Below are 20,259 nucleotides of genomic sequence, written 5' to 3'. Positions count from 1 at the left end.
CTAAGGAGTGCAGTTACCATAAGTTGAAATGGATAAAGCTTATTTGTAGAAAAGAGTTCTTAATTTTTAAACGAATAATGCTGAGAAATTGAGGGAGAAAATTGGGTCAGTCCTGGAACTGAAGAATTCAGAACTTAAGAGATGATCCTGATCTCTGAACTTCTTAAATCGCAGATGTAGGTATTTGCCTCTATCACATTCTCCAGGGCTGGGGGAGAATAAGGATGCATGCTGGTGAGGGCTTATAAGCAGAAATTCTATTCTAACTAGGAGAAAAGCTTTTTGAAACGTGTATTAGGAGTCAACCTACAAAGGGCAAAACTCTTTGTCTGCCTTCCTTTGCTCTTAGAAAGAGACAGTGTAAAGGGATAAAGGAGTATTCTCAGGTCTAAGTACAACTTGATTTCTGCCAAAGTAAAATGAAACAACTTCATAAGGTACAGAAAGACTTTATATGAAACACCTAAGGCAGAGGTGAGACCTGGTCATGCTTCTCGTGTTCCATTAAGGCTTTTCCCTTTCATATGCTTAAGTGTTAGAACCAGGGGAATTCTGTTGAAGGAGTTCTTAGGACTAACACTGAATTACATGAGAGACATGAGCTCAGAGTATGAACGTTTGAAGAACTTACTGATCAGAAAAAAAAGGAAGGGGCAGCTTGAAGATCCAGGAGGAGAGGAAAAAGTACCGGATGACTTTGAGGATATGGTAATTTTAATTGGCGTTCTGTTTATAGAATATAAGGTAGCGCAAGTTGTTTTTGTTCTTAAAAACAAAACAAAACCGGAAGCCCTACTGACTCACACCCTTACAGCTCAGGAAATCATAATGATCAGCTATAAGTGTGAAGCTACTGCCATTGTCAAACTGTATTAATTTTACACATGACTTCCTGGCTTTGCAAGTGGATGGATGAGATTTTTCCTGGCCCATATTTGTTACTGCTCTGAGAGCTGTTTGGTTTTGTCAAATAAACAAAGCTGCTGAAATAGATGAATGCAAGTAAAATACAACTTCTTGGTCGGAGGGAGGAAATTAGTCTTTGTAGATGAAACCTTAGGCTTGTGTAAAACCACATATGAAGAGAAGTGCTTGAATTCCTATCTGATCCTAGCAAGCCCTTCCACCAGCTGAAGCCTTAACTTGCTGCTGTAGACACTCTTTCTGGGAAAAACTAAGAGCCACAGCCTCACAGCAATACTGTCTGTGACATGTTGCAGTTGTTTCTATGTGTTGTGCTTCAAGTGAGATATGTGATCGTTACCTGGATATACTTCCTACTGATGCTGAGGAATCTTGTATTTAATAACTGTCTGCAGAAAGATTAACTTAGTTGCCACTGAGAGCACCATGACTTCCTGAGGTTGATGGCAAGGAACTTTTGTTGTCTGTTAATTTGTCCAAAGGTAAGTGATCAATTAGAGTGAGGGGAAGAATTAAGAGTTTTTGAACTTCTGATGTCTTGGGTCAAAGAATTTAGAGTTGGAAACACTTCTGGTGGAGTTTTAAAGCTCGCTTTTTTTGCAGCTGAAATCAGTTCTCCATCTTATGATTATTAATGGGACAAAGCGATTCTTGAGCAAGCAATTCAGTCTCTCTTCATGTTAATGTTTTCAGCTCAAATCCAATCCCAGCAATAATGAGGAAAAAGAAGCCCAGACTCAGCTGACGAAATCTGATGAGCTTCAGCGCTTGTATTCACAAGCATTGTCTGCATACCAGCAAGAGGATTATGAAGCTGCAATTCCTCTTCTTGATGAAATCTTGGCAGTAAGTGTTATGTAAAATGGTGCTGTCCACTGAGATAGTAGCCTGTTGCTGGGAACCAGCTTTAGCAGGGAGATTGGACTCAGTGATCTCTACAGGCCCCTTCTAACCCATATGATTCTATGGTGCAGTAGAAGGGAGATAGGAACTCCTGTCTGTGTATATTTTTGTTTAGCTTTTTCACTGATGAGAAAATGCACAATGTAATTGGCTTCACTTTGCTGAGCACAGTGAGTCCGTTCTGAAGTTGGAGAGCGTAGACCATTGACTGCAACAGTATTTTAAAAAGATCATTGTAGTTTTTGGTAAAGATATGGCTTCAACCAAACTTCTGTTGTGGGCAGGTGTCTCGATCATTATCCCTTTTTCTACAAGTCAGTATCCTTGAGGGAATTGGGAGTGGTGGGGGAACTTGTTCTCTAAATAAGTTTTGCAAATGTAGGAGATGAAGGTGTTTTTCATCTAGATTTTTCCCTTGTTGACATCACAGGCAATTTGTGCTGAATACAAAACTTGGTAAAGGGTATTTCCTTACCAAGAAGTGAGAAACAAAATAATAAAAGATCAATAGCATCACAAAGTTCAAAACGTATATAGCTAGCTATATTCTTAGCCTATTCCTTAGGATGTTTTTGTTGAATCCCACTCAGTAAAAATAGCCCGATAGTCAGTGTGGAATAACTCAGTCCACAGGCACCTGGTGTGTCATATAGAAACATATTACATGACAGTTAACTGCTGTGATGCTTTACATGCACGTTAAAATCATTCATTTGGAGTTTACAACACGAGCTTTTGGTGAAGAATGTGCTAAAGTGTGGGAATTCATTTGTGGGGAGGGAGCATAGCCAAGCAGAAATGTCTTGTTCTCTAAAACCAGAGTTTAAAAGCAAATGATAACCCAGAAGAAATTCAGTAAAAGGAATTGCCTGTCATAATTCATTACAAGTAATTATCTTTGCCCTTCTGTGACGTGGTTACTTTTGTGTAAACCTTTAAAATGAAGTTATCGAGGTCAAATTTTGCATAGCTGAAGTTTACCTGCAAGTCTTTTTTTTTTTTAGAGGCCAGCTGACAGCTTGGTCCTTGCTTGTTGTTCTACCTGCATTCTTTTGAGAAGATGTAATAATTTATGATGCTGATATCCTTCCCTGGAGGCTCAGCAGACTGTCCCAGATTAAGCAGGGCCAGTGGATTTAATTCATCTCCCTGTGTGAGCTCATTAAATCATTCAGAAATTTTTCAGGCCTTTGTTTTCTATTTGGGCAGGTGCGTCGCAGCATCCACCAGGAAGCAGAGATGCTAATTTTATGCACTCTGCGTGCAGCTTGAACCGTATGCTATTGCAGTTGGCAAAATGAAATTTAATGGGATTCTTCTTGTTGTTGGGGAGGAAAAGAAGTGAACTATTACGGACCAAAGTCAAGCTTTAACTTTGATTTCTCAAGGTTTGTGTTTGGGATGCAGAGCTACGAGAACTTCGAGCTGAGTGCTATATAAAAGAAGGGGAGCCAAGCAAAGCAATTAGCGACTTGAAAGCCGCTGCCAAATTAAAGAGTGATAACACTGAAGCCTTCTATAAAATCAGCAGAATATATTATCAGCTGGGGGACCATGAACTATCGCTCAGGTAATTTTATTGTTTGCTGTAATTGTAGGAACTGAGACAAAACATAATGGTGAAAGTCATGATAAACTGAAATAGCTACATTGTGTGGTTTTTGGATGGTCTGGACCTGGTGAGGTCCTTCCTTCCTAGAAGCTAAGAACTGTGAAGGTATCATGTTTATTCTTGTCAGACCAGTCATCAGTGCTTCCTAGCTTAGATGCCACAGTGCAGAACTGTCAGAGTTGCTTACATTTTCTGCTGCTGTGGTATTTTTCTTTCCTGGAAGAAAGTGTTTCTCTAAACTTGCTTTCTTGGAGATTATTTTCAATGAAAACAAAAATGTATGGATGTATCCTAGGGTGAGACTTGTGTTTTCAGGATTGGAAATGAAAGTTACTGGTTTAAAAATGAAGAAATTAATGAATTAAAAGAAAGAAATAAAAATACATGAGTATCCACGTATGAGAAGCAGCAGATCCAGAGCTATCAAACTTTTGTTTACCCTTTTATTCCTGTTTAGTTGAAGGTATTGGCGTCCATTCCTAGTCAGTGCTGCAGATAACTACGCTTGCCTGATCCACACTGTTAACATGCTTCTCCTTGTGCTCAGCTGTACTAATGATATCATCTTCTTGCATACAAGTGGTTTCTGTGAAGCTCTTGATGCCAGATGAATTACTGGGGGGGGAAAAAACAACTTGAGATTTTTTTTTTTTCTTTGCAGTGTATGACAGGGGCTGGTGGATAAAAAGTTGGTTAAGCACAAACTGATTTTACAGCTGTTTTAAAGATTTTTTTTTTTCTATATTCAACTTACTAACCTTCAAGTAGCTGTCTTGTTTGCCTTGGAGATCCCATTTCTAGAGTGTATTTCGTCTGGTGTCTGTAGCTGTGATTTTTTGGTAGCTGGCCATTACTTAACCCAATGATCATGGGAAGCATTGTTTTCGTCCTCTGAAATCCACACATGGGCTTCCTCATTGAATAACCAGATGTTAAGCTTTGGTAAATGCTTATGATCAATGATAATATATTTGAATGAAGGGGAAGATTGTGTGAAGAAATAAACTCTTGTTTGGACAGCTTATAAATGCTGCATCGTGTCTCCAGATTAAATCCCATAATTTATTTCTTCTCTCCTGTGAAAAGTGAAGTCCGAGAGTGTCTGAAGCTTGACCAAGACCATAAGCAATGTTTCTCTCTTTATAAGCAAGTAAAGAAACTCAATAAGCAGATTGAGTCAGCAGAGGAATTCATCAGAGAAGGCAGGTAAGTGTTCATTGTGTTAAAAGAAAAAATGAGTGCTGAGGTGTCAACAAATTATCGACTGAGGAGCTGATTAAGTGGGTGCATTTTGCATCTGTTAGCTGAAGTGGATAACTATCAAATTACAATCAAATTACATATTGATTCATGTAGTCAATTCTGAATTCTTTTTGATACCACTGTCTTCTTTTTGCATACTTTATGGAACTAAGTATTTAGGTGAAGGTAGGGATAAAATGTATCGACTCTCAGGTGTTGTAAGACTTCATCTTTGGACTAAATACACCGGGTAATTCTGCAGTGCCTCGATAGCTAAAGCTTCCAGTAGCTGTAGCTTCCAGTATCTGAAAGGTACTTACAGTGAGAGCGGGGCAAGTTTCTTCTCACTGGTGACAGGACGAGGGGAAATGGCCTCAAGTTGCAGCAAGGTAAGTTTAGGTTGGATGTTAGGAAACACTTATTTACAGAAAGGGTGGTTAGGTACTGGAATGGGCTCCCCAGGGTGGTGGTTGAGTCGCCATCCCTGGATGTGTTTAAGATCCATTTGGATGTGGTGCTCAGAGATATGATTTAGCAGAGGGTTGTTAGAGTTAGGGTACTATGGTTAGGCTGCGGTTGGACTTGATGATCTTTGAAGTCTTTTCCAACCTGAGTGATGCTATGGTTCTCTTACACACGGTGTTCAGTTCTGCTGTGTTCTTCTGCTTCATGCTTCATTTTGGTTTTACATGTTCCCAGGTGCACAACATCCCACTGTAAGGAGCTCTAACAAGTGATTAAACATTTTCAGAGTGACTTTTTGAAAAGAAGTATGTCAGGAATGCAAGTCAGCACAACTGAGGGCAGTTTCATTAACTCAGCAGTCCATTTGGGCTCTTACTCTAGTTTTTTATTTGATCCAGTATCAGCACATTTTCAGGGACTCTTCTGAGAGCTTGCATTCCTCCTAGTTTGCAGCAGCCTATGAGTTCAATCACACATTTACGTTTTTGAGTGAGAGTTTTAATCTGTTTCTTATTATCTGTGTAAACTTGAGTGTCTTTAAACCCTTACAGCAAAAAATATATTTTGCTTTGTGACTTGCTGAGAAGGTAGGGAGAAAGCAACTTCTTGATTGAAGCTGGCATAAGTTGTTTTGGCTTTTCTGGGGGGGAAGGGGGGTATTACTACAAAAGGCAAGTAGGATGGTGCTCTCAGCAAGGCTTCCAAACTTAGTCCGTTTCAGGCATCAGAGAGGGAGGGTTTTCTTTTTCCCCTACAAGTGCAGAGGAATGTATTGGGCAGGAAGCAAATCAGGATGCTGTCATTTGTGCACACTGAGGGATGGCAGTCATGGTCTTGTGCAAAAACCTGATGGTCACAGTGCCTGCTCTTGCTGAAGGAAATGGGAATATAATTCTTAAAGTGGCTGAAATTCTTCTTCGTAATGTTGCCTTACATCACATCTTTAAGACTAGTATAGCCAAATAATGTTTTAAATAAATCAAAGCAGTCTTCATAGTATGAAATGTAGTAACTATTTATGCTTTATAAAACAGATACGAAGATGCTATCAGTAAATATGACTCTGTAATGAGAACAGAGCCGGATGTCCCAGTTTATGCTACTCGTGCCAAAGAAAGGATCTGTCACTGTTTATCAAAGGTAATTCTGCTTCCACTTCTCTCTCCAAATTTCTTTAAAAACAAAAAGCATAACTCCACCCATCTATCTTGTTTTCCTTTCTCCTTTTCAGAATCAGCAGGCTACAGAAGCCATAACAGTTTGTACGCAAGTTCTGCAACTGGAACCAACCAATGTGAATGCTCTGAAAGACAGAGCAGAAGCTTATTTGCTGGAAGACCTTTATGAAGAAGGTACACTTGTATGCATTTTGTATATCTTTGCAGTCAGTGTTGCAGACTTTCTTAACATGCGCTTTGATTCTGTACTATGTTGTTTATCTCTAATCAGCACAGTTGCAGGAAGTTATCTGCTGTCAATTTTGTCTTGATTAGTACAAGTCGTATGCACTTGTTTTATCTAGGGTTCTTTCTACAGTGGGCTATGTTTGGGATCTTTTATGAGGGCGTACACCTTACTCAGACTCAAAAACATTTATTTATTTCAACAGCAGTGTTAGGCAAATGCATTTCTAGATGAAAGGTAAGTATAGTTAGGGTCACACGGACCTGTTTTAGGGACTCACAGTGTTTTTAGATGATAGCATGAAATGAGATTTTCCTGTACCTACCTAATGCATACTCACCACAGAGGAAGATATTGGCCATTGTTTCACCTTCATGGATCTCCTTAGTGCTGTTGAGAGCTGCTTTTTCTTGAGGCTGTATTTTGTGTATGGGCTTTGTGAATTATTTTGTATATCAAGCATGCAGACTGGCCACCCTTACCATTGGGTTGTATGTAGAAACATACCAAGAAGAAGTGCTTCAAAAGTTTCTTTATTTGACTGAATTCACACAGAATCACAGAATGACCCGGGTTGGAAGGGACCTCAAGGATCATGAAGCTCCAACCCCTCTGCCTGGCAGGGCCACCAAACTTCCATGTTTACTAGATCAGGTTGCCCAGGGCCCCATCCAACCTGGCCTTGAACACCTCCAAGAACAGGACAGCCACAATGTTCATGGGCAGCCTGTTCTAGGACCTAACCACTCTTCTAGTAAAGAACTTCCCCCTAAATTCTCAGGTGTTCTGAGGAAGACGATGGGCTAACAGATGTTTTGAGGGATGTGCTTGGGATGCTTTACTGGAAACGTATGTTGTGGGGAACCAAGTTGCATGAATCACCAGTGCAGTTGTTACTGCACGTAACATGGTGTGAAGTGACTAGTTGTTAGTGTAACTGCTAGAGTGGCAAAATGCCCTGTGTAGGAAGAGGTTCCTGTGGAGCCTTGCTTTGTTAGGATGGTGGAATTGTGCTGATATGGCTCTGAGTGAAGGATCTCTCCATGCTAGCTGTGAAAAAGTAATTACGTAGTGCTATGAACTGGATGAATGATGAAGGTGCTGTCTACGAGTGAAAGCAAATGTCATGAGGAGATCCCAGTTCACAGTTATGCTTCTTTGTGTGGCCTGGGATGATGGTGTTGAATTTGAGTTCTCTGGATTTCCTTACAGCTCAGAGAAAAGATAACAAAAGCCAGCTGCTTCACCTGGACTTTCCCCCACTCTGTAGCAGGTGTCCTTGATGCTGAAAACTGCCTACATCAACAGCATTATCAGTATTACTTTTCCAAGTGGCACTTGTTGCAAATGCCCTTTGGAATCTTCGCTTTCAAAGAGCACACAAGCTGTGTGATGGTGGTTGTTTTTTCTGCACCCAGCTCTGGGGATGTCCTGTAGGCAGTGAGACTAAAAATCACCTCTAGAGCACGGAAGTGGCAAAGTGGCAAATGTCTGCTGGGGTTGTGTTGGACCCATTGGCCATACTTCACTTCCTTCAAGACAGAGGACCATGGGAATGTTACTTGGTCCATATTCAACCTTGCAGAGGAGGGACTGAGTAATTGTGCCTCCATTATGCTCTGTAGCATCTTTCAGGGTATTAAGTACTAATGTACTGTATGAACACTCAAAATGTAGCTTAGTATGTCTCATTTCCACACAGAGCCATGCTTAAGAAGGAGACTAACAACATCCATCTGTTCTGTCCTCCTCTGCTCACTCATGCAACAGTCTTTTGAATCCTTGGGCTGTTTCAGTCAAATGCGATTACAGAAAAGAATTGTAGGCTTTAAATCTGCTGGAAAACTAGTTCCGTTGATTTTAATACTTATAAAACAGCTTTCCTTTTCCGTATTCTGGCGCTGAATTGTCAGCTTTACAACTGAACAAAAAAGCCCTTCTCATTTTAAACATATTTTCAGCTATTTTCATTAATGGTATGCTCAGATTTTTTTTGTTTTAGGAGATTAATCACTGAAAGAAGGTATTGCTTACCTCTTGAAGTATCATCATAGTATCATAGTATAGTTGGAAGGGACCTTAGAGATCATCGAGTCCAACTCCCGGCATTCGAGCCCTGTAGTGTAGCAGAGCAGCACTTCTACCACTTGCGTCACAGGGGGGATTTGAACCTGGGCCTCCAGTGTTGCAAGCGGCGGTTCTGACACTGTGCGCCACCGTCAATGAAATATGCTTTTTCCTTCACTTCTTTAGGCCTCGTTGACTCAGGTACTTGAAAACAAAGTGTAAAGAGGGCTGTATGGCTTCAAGTAATTGTCTTTATCAGCTCTGTAGGCTTCAGAAGTTTACTGGTCCTGCTGGTGCTGGCAAGCCTCCTTGCTCCTTATAAGAGGAGGGGGAATACAGCAGCATTTCTGAAAATAACTGATGGCCTTTATGCAAAGTCATGGCTTAAAGTGAGAAAGCTTGTTTCCTGGGCTGGCTCTTGGGGGTCACCAAGTTCAAGTGGAACTGTGCTCCTCCAAAACCCTGTTGATTAGTGCATCCCTTGCCCTCCCTCTGCCCTTGACAGTAGTTAGATGGTTGCAGTTACGCTCTTCTTTCCAACAGTGCCTTCATAAACAGTTGTAGATCATTAATGTTAATTTGCCTGAAGGTGTCTTCACTTATCCTTCACTTCTAACTGCTGTAAAATGATGGCTGATTTCCTTTCTGCTTCAGGGAACAGTATGGAGTAATTAAAATCATAGTCTCATATTAAGGTGGTAGATTGATTCTCTTTTTTTTTCCCCTGAAGAAAATGTGAAGCTGTAGGCACCTATCTCCTGTTTAAGGACAGGATATTTCAAAATACAGAATTCAGAACTTTGAAGGAGATTATTGTTAGATGTTCAAGATGCACTTCAGAATGTATAGCTGTGCTCTGATTCCCGTTAAATGGTTTTAATTACTTCATAATCACACGGGATCCAGCGCTTGCCTGTGAAGACAGGTGTGTGATGAATCCTTTTCTGGCTTACCCCATAAGCACAAGTGTCTGTAAAGTATCCAGCACGTGTTTTTTCTAAGAGGAAAAAATGCACACTGCTCCAAAATTGCTCAGGAAATCTTTCTAAGAGACAGTCCCTGTTTCACAAAGAGCATTACTGCAATTACTCCTCTGACAGATTTTACATGGACATACGTTGTCTATAGATGCTCATGTTTGATAGAAAATTAATTCTGTGTATGGAATTGTGGCTAGTCTTGGTTAGGCAAGATAAGGGAGGACAGCAGAGATGTTTAGAAATACAACACAGTTGCTGCTTCAAAGATCTGTGAAGACTCTTGTATTGAAAGCAGAGAGTTAGATTTGATTGAAATGTTTAAGCTGAAATGGATACTCAAAGCTGATCGTTCCCTTTGTGTTACGGGACTGGATAGCAGGCAGATAAAATGTTCTCTAAAGCAGCAGGCCAGCAAGAAGCAGCGCTAATTCTTGTGTTAGCTCATGAGGTATTAGTGCTTTTAGAAGTAGTGACTGAGAGGAACTGATTAAATATCTCACTCAGCATGCCTTGAATGGATAATAAGTCTCTTGGTTTCGTAGCAGCTTTTCTGCCAACAGAGAGCTATCAGCCTGCTTCAGAAACACCTGCTCCCAACCCTCACCCCATTGGTGGATGGGGTTCAGGTCTGAATGAGAAACAGTCTTATGCTGGAGAATGCCAGCAAAACTGGAGTCTCTTCCAATGGAAAGGAAGTGCAAAATGTCATTTGTGTGCTGTCTGTCAGCAGTGTGCATCAAAACAAAACATACCTTCTCATGTACTTCATGTCTGAGGCCTCTGAGTATGGGAGCCAGTTTTGCAAAAGAGGAAGCCAAGTGCGTTCATTGCAAGCCACTGACCCTTAGGGAGCTCAGCTTCCAGCAGTAGAGCATGCTGTAGATGCCGTGGTGCTCAGCACAGCTGGATGATCAGGTGCCTATTTGTCAGGATGGTGTGATTGGATGTGAAGCAGATGAAGGATTGAAGTGCTTAAAATTATTGAGGTGGTAAAACAGAGTAATGAAATCCCTGCATTCGCACGGTTTTTGTCAGTTTCATCTATATATATCAGCACACGTATCAGCAAAGGCTCCCTTTTCTCATAATGACTGGACAAATTGTTAAAAAATGAGCATAAAGCAAAATATTTTGTTGAAGCAACAAATGTTTGGTGATATAAAAGTGAATAGAAATTCCGTTTCTAATAGCAGATAAAATTGTCGGGGCACTGGAAGTACTTGGAATTTTTTTCAAGAGCAAAACAAGATTGCAGTGATATCAGATGTCTGAGTAGTACAAATTCATTAGCACTTCCTGCTGTCTTGCTCAGAAACAGTGAAAAACAAATGTAACACCTGCTGAGAAATAGCAGCTGCTTGGAAATAATCTGATGCAAGTACTTTGTCTAACTTGAGAAACCTAGGAGATTGGGATCTGCAAATGAGACGTGGAGGATTTTAACAGCGAAAGAAGAATAGCTTCATTAGAGGCTTCAACAGTAGCTTCCCTTGATAAACGCTGATATCAAAGATTGGTCTTTTAAGCTTTCAGTTGCCACTTTAAAATAATAATATGGTTTACATTAAGAAAAAAGAAGGTCAAGAAAGGAGGTCTTTGTGGAACTCAGAAATGCTTTACAACACCTCTCGTGCTTTTGTTCCTGCCAAATGTAGCTCCTGACATAAAAGTGAGAGAGTCTGCCTCTTGGGGGTGGGGGACAGAACACACAAAGCTTAAAGCATGGCTGTCTGCAGCAATGTTTTTATATAGAAGCGTGAGAAGAAAATAGTGAAATACAGCTAATGGTTGTAATCGTGGTGTTTGCATAGGTGAACTTACTGTTGATCTGAATTCTGTATTTATTGCTATTAGAGGAAGAGGCCACTGCAGTGCCTGAATGCACGAGGTGGAGAAGAAGGAATAGTAGGATTCTGTATAATGCATCCCTCAGTGTGTGAGACCACTGCTGTGCAGCTGGCTTTCCCATTTGTAGTCACTGAAACTCACTTCTTGATTTCAGTTCCATCCCAAGCCTAGCTGCTCGTGTGTTCTCATATCTAGAGTGTGTTCTGACCAGCTGTTAATTACTTCTCCTCTCTTTCCCAAAAACACAGTGAAGCTGAAGAAAGAAACTTACCTAATTTACACGTTAAGTGTCTTTTCTGTGTCCTAATTTAAAGAAATGTACTTGGCAAGCTGAAGTCAGAGTTCCACTGTTCATAAACTGCAGTAGCACTACTTCAGTTTTGGAAAGTGATTGAGTTGTTTAAATTGAGGTTTGTGAAAAGTTATCTTTCTTTTGCTTTCTTTTTAAAGCTATTAAAGACTATGAAACAGCTCAAGCCAACAGTGAAAATGACCAGCAGATTCGAGAGGGGCTGGAAAGAGCTCAGAGAATGTTGAAGCAATCACAGAAGAGAGATTACTATAAGATTTTAGGAGTAAAAAGGTGAGACGTCAATATTTGAGCAGATGATGTTACAGTTGTTTATTAAAGTAGCTTATGTGGAGCTGATGGTTTGCCTTTGTTCTGCTGCAGCTTAGTTTTTGTCTTACTGTGTTCACTTCCCTGCTGTACTACATGAGTAGTGCTAAGCACTTCAGTAGCATCTGTTAAAAATTCTTCTAGAAAGAAAGGAAGGAAAGTAACTACCAATGGGAAGGAAGGAAACGAGTCCTTTGGCAAGAAATCTTACGCATAGGTTATCATATGGTGAATGAATTGGGAAGAAAATAAAGGCTGGAAAGCATTACTGAAAGCAATGAAAAATAAAACTGTGGCAGATATTGCAGTAGATAGGGAGTTTGAAAAGCCTGAGTAAAAGAGGTATCTAAAATGTTTCTGCTGCTACTCTAGGAAAAACTAATGGCTTCTCTTTTTAATGACAGCCAAACAAGTGTTCAGTTCTGAACCTACAACCAGTCATCCTTCTAACCGTGAACTAATCCAGTTTCTACTCATTGTGCTTTTTGTGGCTCACCTAACTGTAAATTCTTCAGACTGGGAACTTTACTGTGTATAAAAACTTGCAATAGCATCATTCCGAAGAGTAAATTTAGGATGGTAAAGGAATCCCAGAATCATAGAATGGTTTGCATTGAAAGGGATCTGCAGGATCATTTAGTTCCACCTCCCTTTACACTCGGCTGCTCACTGCCCCCTCCAGCCTGGCCTTGGGTGCTTCCAGAGAAAGGAAAGAGGAGTCTTTGCTTAAAGTTGCATTCTACTTCCTCTGTTGTTATATAAATCCACAGTTTCATATTCAGAAGTAGCCTTTTATCATTTTCCTGATGGCCTTCCTCTTCCAGTGTTGAAAATAAACCTGTAGATTCAATATGGTGTTGTAGGATCAGTTAGAAGACTTCTAAGTTGCCTGTAATTTTATCTATCCAGAAGTGCTAGAAAGCAAGAAATCATAAAAGCTTACAGAAAGCTGGCATCCCAGTGGCACCCTGACAACTTCCAGAGCGAGGAAGAAAAGAAGAAAGCAGAGAAAAAATTCATTGATATAGCAGCTGCTAAGGAAGTCCTTACTGACCCAGGTAATGGTTGTACTCACACCGTGACTTCACTTTTTTTATTACTTTTTTTTATGGCAGTGTTAAAATGCAGCAAGTGTAAGTTATAACAAACATTACAGCTTCCCTTTCCCGTTCTCCCTTGGCCATCTTGAGAAAGCAGTGTGCTCATACTTGCATCCAGTCTGCTGCGTGAAGATAAAACCCTGAAATTATTTATTGTGTTTCAGCGACTTTTGCTTAAAATGAACTTAAAAAAATGATTATTTCAAATGTATCTTTTTCTGATGCAAACTAAATTTAGGTCAAGTCTGGCATGGCACTGGGGTGGAAAGAAAGTGGGGATTACAGTGACTTTGTGGTGTGGAGATCACAAGATCTCGTGCCCATCCTACCAAGTGATAAGCTGGTGGGGTGGACCACGAAATCTAAACAGTGTAATAGAAAATGAGGTGATGTGTAGTAGTTATCTTAATTCACTTTTTTCCTCCTTTTCAAAATGAGTCAACAAAAATAGCTCATCCAAAGCCATCCGTTAGGTTTCGGTCCTTAAACTCTTTCCTGGATGGCCACTGGAAAGAGAAGCACATGAAAGTGTGGATGTCTGAGACTCTTGTTTCATCTTCAGCTTTTCTAAGCAGATTGTCGGAGTGATAATTGGGTAGATGGGCTCAGACTTTCTTGTGAGTGAGGGGTCAAAGACTGATCTGCATTACAAACACAGTTAGTAGAAAGCCTTTTTCTGTGCCAGTGCAATCTTAGCTTATAATTACGTACATAAACTAGGGGTTTTATGTTCTGGCAGTGTTTGGTACTGTTATCATCTTCAGGGCATGTTTGTCTGACATTTGTTCATCTCCTTGACACTGTTTCTGATGTCAACCCAATGGGGCAAGAAATAGGATTCTGGTCACTCATCGGTCATCAGAGATGCTTTGTGTTGCTGCCCTCACTGCAGTGCCTTCATTTCACCTTGATTTTGTTTCTTTCAGAAATGAGGCGGAAGTTTGATGCTGGGGAGGACCCCCTGGATGCAGAGAGTCAGCAGGGTGGGGGCAACCCCTTCCACAGGAACTGGAACACGTGGCAAGGATTCAACCCCTTTGGTTCTGGAGGAGGACCATTTACATTCAAATTTCACTTCAGTTAGAGCCAGGACTGTTTCAGGTGGCTGCTGCTGTTTTTTACTTAATTTGTTCAAAAAATCAAAATAAAAACTCTCTCAGTTCAAGACCCCAAAAAAAAAAAATAAATCTTAATTTCTAATGTTGTCTTTAACCCAGAGTCTTACTGCACTAGAAGAAACCTACTTCTTTCTTTTAGTATTTAAAGCAAATTTGTGGTGAGCTTGACAACTTATACTGGTGGGGGGAGGTTGAATGAATAAGGGTTTTGTTACTGCCTATGTTTTTGTTGTGGATATGCAGGAGACGTTTTTCCCATCTATAGGAATGAACAATAAGAGGCTATTTAGGACAACACGTAAATGCAGCTTTAGGACTCAAGTATATGCTTACAGGTAAAAGTGCATGTAAATATTTTTCTGAATTGGGGCCTAATAAATGTGGAAAGGGTCGTTACAGTAGTCTCCGCGTTAACAAACTGTTTGTCATTGTACTCAGCAGAACGATCCATTTCTCAGTATTCTTTAAAGGAAACCCGTTGTATTACTGTGGGCAGTGCCATAGGGAGGGGAAGAGGCTGCGTACTGGCTGAGCCCCAGCAATCTCTTACAAAGAGGATATCTTGTCAGTAATGATTTTGCATTTTTGAGGAGTTTGCACTTTAACAAAGTATTTGGTTGAGATCTGGGCAGAGCAGCATGTTGTGACGTTTCCATCTCCCCCCCCCCAGCAACAATTTGTTTCTTCTCTGTAGGTAAACTCTGAGCCAGCACAGGTAGTGAGATGACTGTATGTGAACTGCAGGAATAAAATGCAACCTATCGCCCTTCCCCATGTGATAGAACTTCTCTTCTGTCAGGTGGTGCCACAGTGAATTAATGGCGAAGTAGTTTGAAGCAGTTTTCTGTTTTGTGTAGCAGCCACAGTGTTGCCTTTGTACCAGGTCTGACTTTGCATAGGCCAGAGGTCTGTTGTAGTTCTGCACGTGGGTACAACTGGAGTAGTGTGATGATGGAACTGTGTGAGAGGGGAGGCATTCCTAGGGCTGCAGCTGCTGCAGGTGGGGTGCTCTACTCATCTTCCACATACGTTGAACTTACTGATGAGCTTCACCAGCGGTAGCATTCTTAGAGTGCAAAACATTTGCAGTTCTTTAATTGACTGACTTGAATTTTAACTGGACAACTATAATCGGTCAGTAGGGATCTCCTTTCACTTCAGTTTGTGGCATTTAAGAGCATGTATAAGCCTCAGTCAAACAAAGCAAATGAAATCTTCTATCTGAAAGTGTATGCATATATTTTTTTTAATTACTCTAAGTGCAGTTGCTTTGGAAGCACAGCCCTTGTCCTGCTGCCTCAAGAACTTCACAAACCGAACTGTAGCTTTGGAAAGTGGTGTTTTTCTTTTTTCAACAGCAATTTAAAGGCCAGCAGAAACTTATCTTCAGGCTGATGGAGAGCGTGAGTGGGGATTTCCAGTAGTTGATGACAGAAAAAAGCACTGTGGCATCCTATTAAAGTTCAGCATCAGATATGTTCAGGTTGAATGACTTCCTAGAAGTCTGGCTTCTGCTTTTGACACTTCTGAAGTGTTTCTGTTTAAATTCAGTAGCAGCTCAGGATGCTGTTCGTGCCCTCGTGATGTCAGTGGGGCTCTCGTTGGACCTTGGGCCCAGGCATAGGAGCTCACTGCACAGCCCACACTCAGACACTGTCCTGTGGTGCCGGCTGGTCCAGGCAGCTCCCCCACATGTTTTTGCTCACCATGAGCAGAAGCTGAATCCCCTTCTGAGCCACAGCCCCTGGGTTGTTGCCAGCCCTTGCTGTGGTGCAGCAGAGCCAAGGGCCCATGGTGTGCAGCTGTGTGGTTGTGTGCTGGCCACTGCCTGGCATCTCACTCTGCCACCTCACTCGCTGTAGGAGAGGCTGGTTTAAATACTTCTTAATGAGCAGCATAAGCAATACATGGTGATTCTGTAGTTAGGGCTGTATTCGGCTGCAGGAAGTCACAATAAATACCACAGCGGGTCAGCCTGTGTGCTGGAGAAGTGCTACAAATGTGACATGTGGAAGGATTGCCCTCGTGCAGCCTTTTGTTCTTATCAATCTTCCTCTTCTGTTTTTAAAGCTATGACTGAGAGATATTTTCCTTTTTATTTCTTTTCTTTGTTGTTGGAATGAGGTGGTCCCTCAATAGGTAAACTGTTCATATAAGGATTTGGTATAAGAGCTGTGCATATTCCTTTCTCTAAGGCAGCAGATGCTTCTATAGGGTGGAAGCAGTCAGGAGCAGAAAGGACCGTGTTTAATTCTGACAGTGATTGGCAAAGGGAAAATTGCATATTGTTCAGGGGGAAGGCTTGAATCCAGTCAGCGGGAGATGATTAATGCTTGAATGCTGTTCATAGATATCTCTTGTGAAAAACAGCGTCTTGAAAAATGAAGGAAAAAAAAGATGATGATGGAGAATGAGACTTTCTGGTACTAAGCAGCTGCGTTAGCACCAGCGCTACTAAGCAAGCAGATGCTGGCTGTGAGCTCTGAGGTACTTCTGACAACACGAGAAGACAAAATTGTGCCCGAAAAGAAAGGAGAAGCTGTTCTGTTTCAAGGATTTTCAGATGCAGCGATGAATTTCCTGATGTGACTTCAGCACTGAGTGCTGGCGGCACGCGCTGCGTACGAGGAAGCTGAATTCGCCTTTTTATTTATCATGGGTGTCTGTAGTGCAATAATGTTCAGTAACCCAACGTGGAAAATAAGTCTCGGTGGTTTGTGAAGCCTGAGATGTGAGTGAAGCATCGTTACAGCAACGGGCCTCTGTGGAGATGCACGCTTCCTATGTTGAATTCTGTCTTGTGGTTTGTCTAAACCACTTCTCAACTTGTTTCAAAATGAAGGAGGGAGCTGTGGCTTATCTTGCTTTGAGGTGTGCTTAGTACTGATGCGCTGTAAATCAGTATTAAACTGGATGCAGAGCAAATTATAAACGTTAAGAGCTTCAACTTGTGACAGAAAACCTGTTAGCTTAAAACAACAACAACAAAACAATAATAAAAGCAAAAGCTTGTTATCATTTCAGCCTCCAGACCAGTGCTTGGAATGAGAATTACTTGTCTGTTTTGGGCTGTGATTTGTAGGAGCTTTGCTGGGCATCAGCCAGTATAGCGTAGCAGGTTGGTTGTATTTAAAAGTGCCTTACTGCAAGGTATGGTTTGTTTGCTCTGTAATACACACTCTTGTCCATAAAAAAAGAAAAAACAAAAGGGGAGAATCTTTTCTTTGCCCACTGCAAATGTTGAAGTAGCGGTTTTGTTTTGAGAAGGATAAGTAGAGTTAGCCGGAGATTTATCAGACGTCTCAAATTATGTCTTTATATAAAATCGTACATCTAAAAAGCAAGAACTGTTTTTTTTTTCTAGGACGGTGGGAATTATTTTATGGTATTTTTCACAATAAAGATATTTATGATGACAAGAAAGCACTGGTGGTGTGTGTGTGTGAGTGTGTCTTTGTGTGTGAGAGAGAGTGTGTCTGTGTGTGTCTGCCCTTCTTTCCTCATCCTGCTCTCCAGTGTTGAAAGGTGGCATCCTGTGGGAGTTGCTTAGGGGCTAAATTATAACTGCTTATGCAGCCAGTGTGCAGAACTTGTCAGGCTTCAGCAAGGCATTGTAATAGGGCTGAGTTAACTTAGTTAACAGAGTAAACATGAGATTGGGCTGCATCAGGCCTAGCAGTGCCAGCTGAGGGGCGGAGTTGACCTGCTGTGCTGTGCGGCCTCACCTCCAGCACTGGGTGCAGCTTCAGGGTATGTAAGGACATAAAGCTATTAGCGTGTATCCAGTGAAGGGCTACAAAGATAAAGGCTGGAGGACAGGGTGTTTGCAGAGCCACTGAGGTCCCTGCTGTGCTCAGTGCAGAGGAGCTGAGGGGAGGCCTCAAGGCGGCTGCAGCTCCTCACAGGGAGCGGAGGGGCAGCTGCTCTGTGTGGTAGCGCTGAGCAGGCCCTGCCCTCAGAGGGCTCCCAGGAGAGTTACATGTAAATAGAGCCAGACTGGGAAACTGGCTTCACAGTGCAGTGCCTCCGGGGTAAGTTGAAACTGAGACTGAATGCTTTCAGGCCTGCAGTTTTATGTAAGATAATTCATCTGTATGGAACTATGATCTAAGGTAACTGTAGAGAATAATTAATCTGATAATTTAAGTTCAGCAACCACGTAACTAGTTAATCCTCTAGTTTCTGTTCATGTCTTTTTCTTGTATATCTCCAGGTATTAAAAGCCAAAAAAACCCACCAACCCCACAAGTGTGGGCGCAGCAGTGACTGATTCTGTTTTTAAGCTATCAAATATAAATAGCGCTCTGCGTTTAATATAAAGCGCTTCCCAACCCATCTGCACATCCACATTTTGCAGTCATCAGAGCCCAGAACCTGGTAGAAGAGCACTGCGATTAGGAGGGCAGCAGGAGGAAGCTATTTATGTGAGAGGCTGCCAGGATGTTTCTTTCATCTGAAGGAGTGAGAATTCAAATGGAACTGAAAACTCCATCGGTGGAGAGAAACGTAGGTACAGTGGTGCTGATTATGGCTGTAACTGCTTGAGCCGTGCCTTCAGGTGAGGAATTCACCAACCAGATTGAGACTTTCATCAGAGGAAGCTGAGAAATGTCAGAAAGCGCTGCTGGGGCACAGCTCTGCTCTGTCAGACATGCGGAATCAAGTATTAGCAAATAGGGACGTGAGTTTAAGAGGCAGCCTTGCAAGAGGCTCCAGCAGCCAGCAGGGCAATGCCTGCTGTGCCAAGAGCCCAAACAGGCCTGCAGCATGGAAGTGTTCTCATGGCAACAGAGGAGTCAGTGTGTCACTCCAAACACAAACCCTCAGTTAAGAGGCAATAGGAAAAGCAGTGCTTTCTAGGTGTCATCCCACTGTCCCACCTTATTCACAATCAGAAAACTGTGCTGGGAATGCAGTTCTCCCCCATGTGGCAGTGTGAGGTTCCAATGCTGAGTGCTAAGCTCCTTGAGAGCCTTGGTGCTGGATTAAACTGGTGAAGGAGCATGGTCACAAGCAGCATGTAAGTGTGAGAGGGATCTGCTTTTTGTACTGCTTAACCAGGGAGGAAGCAGATCACTGATGGTTTTTCCCTTTGTATAGGGAGTAACAGTTGTGTCCCTGTTACGCAGTGACTGTATAGTAGTAACTCTGCAGAATGAAGTCAGTAAGAAGTCCCATCAGTGTTCGAGAAACACAAACATTCCAACATGTTTAAGTTCCTGTCCAGTGTTCTTCTGGATTACGTTACTTGTCATGAGAACAACAAAACCAACATTGCAGTGACAGAGAGAGAGAATGGAAATTGGCATTGGCTGTTTGATTAATACTGCTGGACTGCACAGGGAATATCCCACTGGGTACTTCATACAAAGAAAATGCCCACAGCAGACCTTGGAGAATCCATACCAACGTTAAAACTGCTATTCAAAATGCAGAAGGGTAATACAATGTAATATATAAGTGCCTGTAAAAAAATTTGCATGTTTCGTATCGCTGAGACTTGAGAAATGTCAGGGAAGTATTATAAATAGATTATAAATACCTGCACTTATGGGAAGCAATTTCAAATAACCTCCACCAGAGCACAATGACTGCATACAAAATGTGCTCCATTTCTCTTCCCCTTTATGCTCTTATTTACAGGTACAGAGATATGCAACCCACGATAGATTTACCCACTTAGTGCAAATTACATTATCTTTTATAATTACAAGCACTTAGCCTGAAAGACTACATTAAGCTGTTCATGGAAGAATTTGCGGTTATATCCAGTCTGCTTTGAAACCAGCACAAACTAAACAAGATGACACATACTTAAGGCACCAGATATCAGTTTCATAAATAAGTTTTCCTATTTGCAAATGTGTACTGCCAGAATTTTTCACTGCAGTTTTTGCACAATCAAAATGTATTGACAGCCCATTCGAGCAATGGTTTTTTTTGAGTGAGTACTGATAAAATAACAGTAGACAATGCT

The 20,259-nt window shown here is 41.5% G+C and overlaps 1 protein-coding gene across 1 annotated transcript in view; it reads left to right on the top strand.

Annotated features, from left to right (window-relative positions):
* DNAJC3 (DnaJ heat shock protein family (Hsp40) member C3) overlaps positions 1-17,700 on the top strand; it is a 32,357-nt gene extending 14,657 nt beyond the window's left edge. Inside the window, exons 5-12 of the mRNA XM_072348907.1 lie at positions 1,618-1,770; positions 3,216-3,397; positions 4,526-4,645; positions 6,181-6,286; positions 6,378-6,498; positions 11,896-12,028; positions 12,974-13,122; positions 14,091-17,700. Coding sequence (XP_072205008.1) covers positions 1,618-1,770; positions 3,216-3,397; positions 4,526-4,645; positions 6,181-6,286; positions 6,378-6,498; positions 11,896-12,028; positions 12,974-13,122; positions 14,091-14,248 — 1,122 coding nt within the window. The 3' untranslated portion in view covers positions 14,249-17,700. The remainder of the gene's footprint in view (positions 1-1,617; positions 1,771-3,215; positions 3,398-4,525; positions 4,646-6,180; positions 6,287-6,377; positions 6,499-11,895; positions 12,029-12,973; positions 13,123-14,090) is intronic.
* Positions 17,701-20,259: the final 2,559 nt, after the last annotated feature.

Source organism: Excalfactoria chinensis, chromosome 1 (assembly GCF_039878825.1).
Source record: "Excalfactoria chinensis isolate bCotChi1 chromosome 1, bCotChi1.hap2, whole genome shotgun sequence".
Classification (NCBI taxonomy): domain Eukaryota; kingdom Metazoa; phylum Chordata; class Aves; order Galliformes; family Phasianidae; genus Excalfactoria; species Excalfactoria chinensis.
The sequence above is the reverse complement of the archived record's forward strand: the minus strand, read 5'-3'. Positions and strand labels throughout refer to the sequence as shown.